This window comes from Crocodylus porosus, unplaced genomic scaffold (genome assembly GCF_001723895.1).
Source record: "Crocodylus porosus isolate Cpor-Errol unplaced genomic scaffold, CroPor_comp1, whole genome shotgun sequence".
NCBI classification, from domain to species: Eukaryota; Metazoa; Chordata; order Crocodylia; family Crocodylidae; genus Crocodylus; species Crocodylus porosus.
Window position 1 is genome coordinate 834,777 of NW_017728904.1, and position 4,327 is coordinate 839,103.

General features: G+C 56.2%; 1 protein-coding gene across 1 annotated transcript; it reads left to right on the forward strand.

Annotated features, from left to right (window-relative positions):
* Positions 1-465: 465 nt before the first annotated feature.
* Positions 466-2,471, forward strand: NHLH1 (nescient helix-loop-helix 1). The gene has a single exon (XM_019556750.1). It carries the CDS (start codon positions 882-884, stop codon positions 1,290-1,292), a length of 411 nt encoding a protein of 136 aa, XP_019412295.1. The 5' UTR covers positions 466-881; the 3' UTR covers positions 1,293-2,471.
* The last annotated feature ends 1,856 nt before the right edge of the window (positions 2,472-4,327 follow it).

Genomic DNA, 4,327 nt, shown 5'->3' on the forward strand with positions numbered 1-4,327 from the left:
TCATTCGTTCTTGCATCCATCCATCTTGGACCCTGCATTTTATTTCTCTCTCTCACTTTCTTTCCTATTTATTGCTTTCTTTCACCCGTCTCCTGGAAGAATTGCTTGCTTTCGAAAGCTGGTCTGACTTTATTCCACCCCATAAAAAAGAGCGTCCCAAAAAACTTCCCGTTTTCTTCTTTTTCTTCCCTGTCTCTTTCTTTCACTCGTTCTTTCTCTCTTTCTTCCCTGGAGAGCAAAAAGTTACTGAGAAGCTGCTTGTTTCTGTCTTCCAGAGCACCTGGGAGGAACTTCCAGAGACTGACGTCTGAAGAGTAAAACCAGCTCCCGGCAGCAACGGGAAGAAAGATCCTCCAATCTCTCCGCCAACACCCTCCTACTCCCCTAGATCGGAAAAATCACACTCACACACGTGTGCACGCACGCCCACGCACAGAGGAGAGCTTTATTTATTTATTTATTTATTTAATTTATATATTTATTGAAAATTTATTTAAAGTATTTATTGGGAAGATGGTTTGCTGGCATCGCTGATTCCCCGGAGAAAGGGAGCAGCTTTGAAACCCACTTTGGAAAGATTATTATTATTTATTATTATTATTACGATTATTATTATTACTATTACTTATTTATTCCCCCCATCCATTCCTTTCCTCATGATGGTGATGACGATGTAAACTGGAGGAGTTTTATAGGAAATAGAAAGCGATTTCACTGTGTAATCCTACCTACATTTATTTATTCATCTATCCACTTGCCTACCCTATTTATCTAGCTGTCTGTCTGTCTGGTTGTCCATCTACCTGTCTTTCTGTTTACCTCTCTATCCTCGTACACTCTGTCCATCTCTCTGTCCGTCTGTCCGTCCCTCTTTTTCCAAGATGATGCTGAACTCAGACCAGACCGAGATCGACCTGCCCCCAACGCACTCGGAGACGGAGTCGGTCTTCAGTGACTGCGGGGGGGTGGGCGGCCGCGGGGGGGGCCCCGAAGACGCCGGCAGCGTCGGCCTGTGCGGCCAGTCCCGTGTGGCGGAGCCGGGCGAGGCGCTGAAAAAGGACCTGCAGCACCTGAGCCGGGAGGAGCGCCGGCGGCGGCGCCGGGCCACGGCCAAGTACCGCACGGCCCACGCCACGCGGGAGCGCATCCGCGTGGAGGCCTTCAACATGGCCTTTGCCGAGCTGCGCAAGCTGCTGCCCACGCTGCCACCGGACAAGAAGCTCTCCAAGATCGAGATCCTCCGCCTGGCCATCTGCTACATCTCCTACCTGAACCACGTGCTGGACGTCTGACCGCCCCACTCCGCCCTCCATCCGTCCGTCTGCCCGCTGACTACCCTACTTGAAGCACGTGCTGGACATCTGAGCCGCCTGGCCCCTGCCTTCCATCTCTGCATCCATGCAACAAAGCATCCATCCATCCAACCTCTGTACGTCCCACCTGAACAGAGTGCATGCAGGTCTGAGCCTCCGAGCCTGGGTCTGTCTGTCTGTCTGTCTGCCTGCCTGCCTGCCTGCTGCATCTGCTACCTGAATGATGCACTGGACATTTTCTAGGATTTTATGACATCTGAGCTCCCAAGTCCATGTGCGCCTTGGGATGTCAGAGCTCCCAAGCCAACAGCCGTCTGTCCGCCTGCATTGGACCCTCCACAACCCATGCGTGGTTGACGCCGTGTCCATCCATCTGTCCATCCCCACGTGCTCATTCCCTCTGTCTGTTTGTCTCTCTATCCCAGCACGTACCCCAAAAGCCTCTGCCTGTTGGTATGTGTCTGTTCGCTGGTCTATCCAGGGCTTTGCTCACAGCCCTCAGCCTCTCCCATCCATTTGGGGTTTCAGCTGAAAGTCAAGAGACAAAAAACCAACCGCAAGAGTTTTCTCCAACATTTAGCTCTTACCAGCACTCCTGGGTCCTGTCCCCTCCCTGCCGCTGACTCGCCCAGGGGGGTAGGGGTGCCCCCTTTTCCCCCCTCTCTGTACCTCAGTTTCCCCTCTCCCATAAAAGCAGGGAGAATGATACCTACCTCTGTCTTGCGAAGACTCGTCCGTGAATGTCCACAGCGCGCTCGGAGATCCCTGGGAGGAGAGAAGTGGTGGAGAGACACGGCCGTGGCAAACGGAGCAGGATTTCCCATCCCCGGCGTGGCTCAGCTGGAGCAACAGGCAGGCAGACAGACATATAGACAGGGCAGAGCGGGGCCGGCCAGGCCTCCCCGCCATGACTCTGTGCCACGAGGATCCCTACCACGTCAATCCATCAATCCCGTTGCTGTTTCTTTGCAGTGTTGTGCACTTTTTTTTTAGCAGAAGAGAGAAAACCACCACAACAAACCAGCCCCCGCCAAGGGAGAAGCCAGCCTTGTGGCCCTCCCGGGCCCCGAGGGCTTGTCGGCTGTTGGGAATGCGCAAGGGTTTGTTACGGAGGGTTTCATACGGAAGCTGGGAGCGGGAAATGAAATTAAACCATGCTGGAGCCACAGCCCGAGCCCTTGGATTTGGAAATGAGCCACCCTCCTTCTCCTTCCTACTCCTCCGTTCCCCCATCCTCATCCTTTGGTGGCAGCTGGGTCATTTCATGAGTGTAATTGAGGGATGTTAAGACCGGGCGTAATCAAATCTCATGCTCCGGCGCGTGGCCCGACTGCCGCAGGGGTCAGGGCTCTGCCTCTCGCCGCATGGGGCGAGCTGGAGGGCTTGGGCAGGGGTGTGCCAGGGGTCTTGGGCAGCAGGAGCATCGTGCCCTGCGTTTCCACCCTGGAGCTGTGCCTTCCCAGTGGGGAACGAGCTGGGGGTCACCGGCAGACCCAGCTCTTTGGGCATAGTGGTGGGACTTGCAAGATCAGACCTTCCCCCTCCATCTATCCAAGGTGCCCAGCTTTTCATGTGGACCAGCCTCAGGGATACACACCTATGCTGGGAAATAGGGGACCCAAAGGGGCTGGGATCCTCGTGCACTGGCCCCTCATTTCCCCAGACCTGCCCCATGGCATTTAATAATCCTCTCCCCGCAGACCCCTGCAGACATGGCCCTCTGCGAGACCTCCTTGTCCTTGCTCCTCCAGGCAAGGCAGGGTTAATGGCCCCCATCCCTGGCTCAGCTGTGGGCTCAGCTGAGGGTCCCTGTGCTGCAGTCAGGGGGGACATTAATAGCAGAGCTGGACCAAAGCGCTCAGCCAGGCCAAGGTGCCTCCAAATTCCTGGGAGCTTTGCACGTGCAGGTCAGAGGCCCCCAGCGGGGTGCTTGGGGTCCAAGGGATTCCCCTTCCTGCAAAGCACCCTGGAGCCAGGCTGGGGGGGGTCTCCCATTCTCTGTCCCTGGGTGCTACGTGCTGCTGCTCTTCTCTGCCTCCAGTTATTTCCATCTGCAAACTCAACACCCACTGGTGTCTGCCCTCCCCACCCCCCTCTGGCCTCCCCTTTCCTTGCAGCATCCAGAAGGGAGAGAATTTATTGCCCCTTTCCCTTTTCTGCCCAGCAATCACCAGGGGTCCCTGGGGGGGCTGGTTGCAGCTGCTCGGTGCTTGCTCCAAATTTCTTCAGATAATCGATTGGCCTCGGCTGCGTCTTGGCTGAGCAGAGCCAAACGATTGGTGCGGACTGCAGCATGCTCCCCCGCCCAGCCCCTTGTTTCTCCTCCCAAACTGGGCGTGAGATTCAGTCCCAGTCCCTTGCTAGGTCACAGGACCCACCTGGCAGTGGCTTGTACCCTCAGGTGTGTAGCAGTGGGAAAGGAGGCCCACGGGTCCCATCATCCCTTACTTTATGAGGAAGAAAGCAAGCTTGCCTGTGCCTGCTGGATGCAGAGCCTGGCCAGCTCTGCTTGGAGCTTTGCACCCAGGGAGAAGACTGTCTGGGGCTGCGGGTGCAAAGGTAAAGGGTGCTGGTGCCAGGCCCTATGCGAGTGCATGGTCGCCGCTGATCCAGCTGGCCCAAAACCAGCCTCTGAGCTGCCCAGGCTGGGTCGTTACACAGCACAACTGCAGCCAGGGGAAGATCCCTCGGCCAAGTCATGGTCCCACCTGAGCCTGCTCAGCTTGGAAGAGCTCCTGGGAGCAAAGCCTGGGGTCTGCAGGTCACAGCTGCCACGTCTGTGGTCCGGCATCCACCCTAGCTGGGCACAACCCCCTCTGCACACGCAGGTTTTCTCTCTCACTGCCATGGGATGCCATCCAGAGCACTAGGGCTTCTAGAAACCTAGCCACATGAGTGCAACATTTGTCAGCAGGGTGTTTCCCAGGTCCAGGCTATGAAACTGTTGAGCTGCACTACCAAAGTCTGTGGTTAGAGCAAGCCAGGGTCCAAACCTCCACCGCCTGCACCAGGGA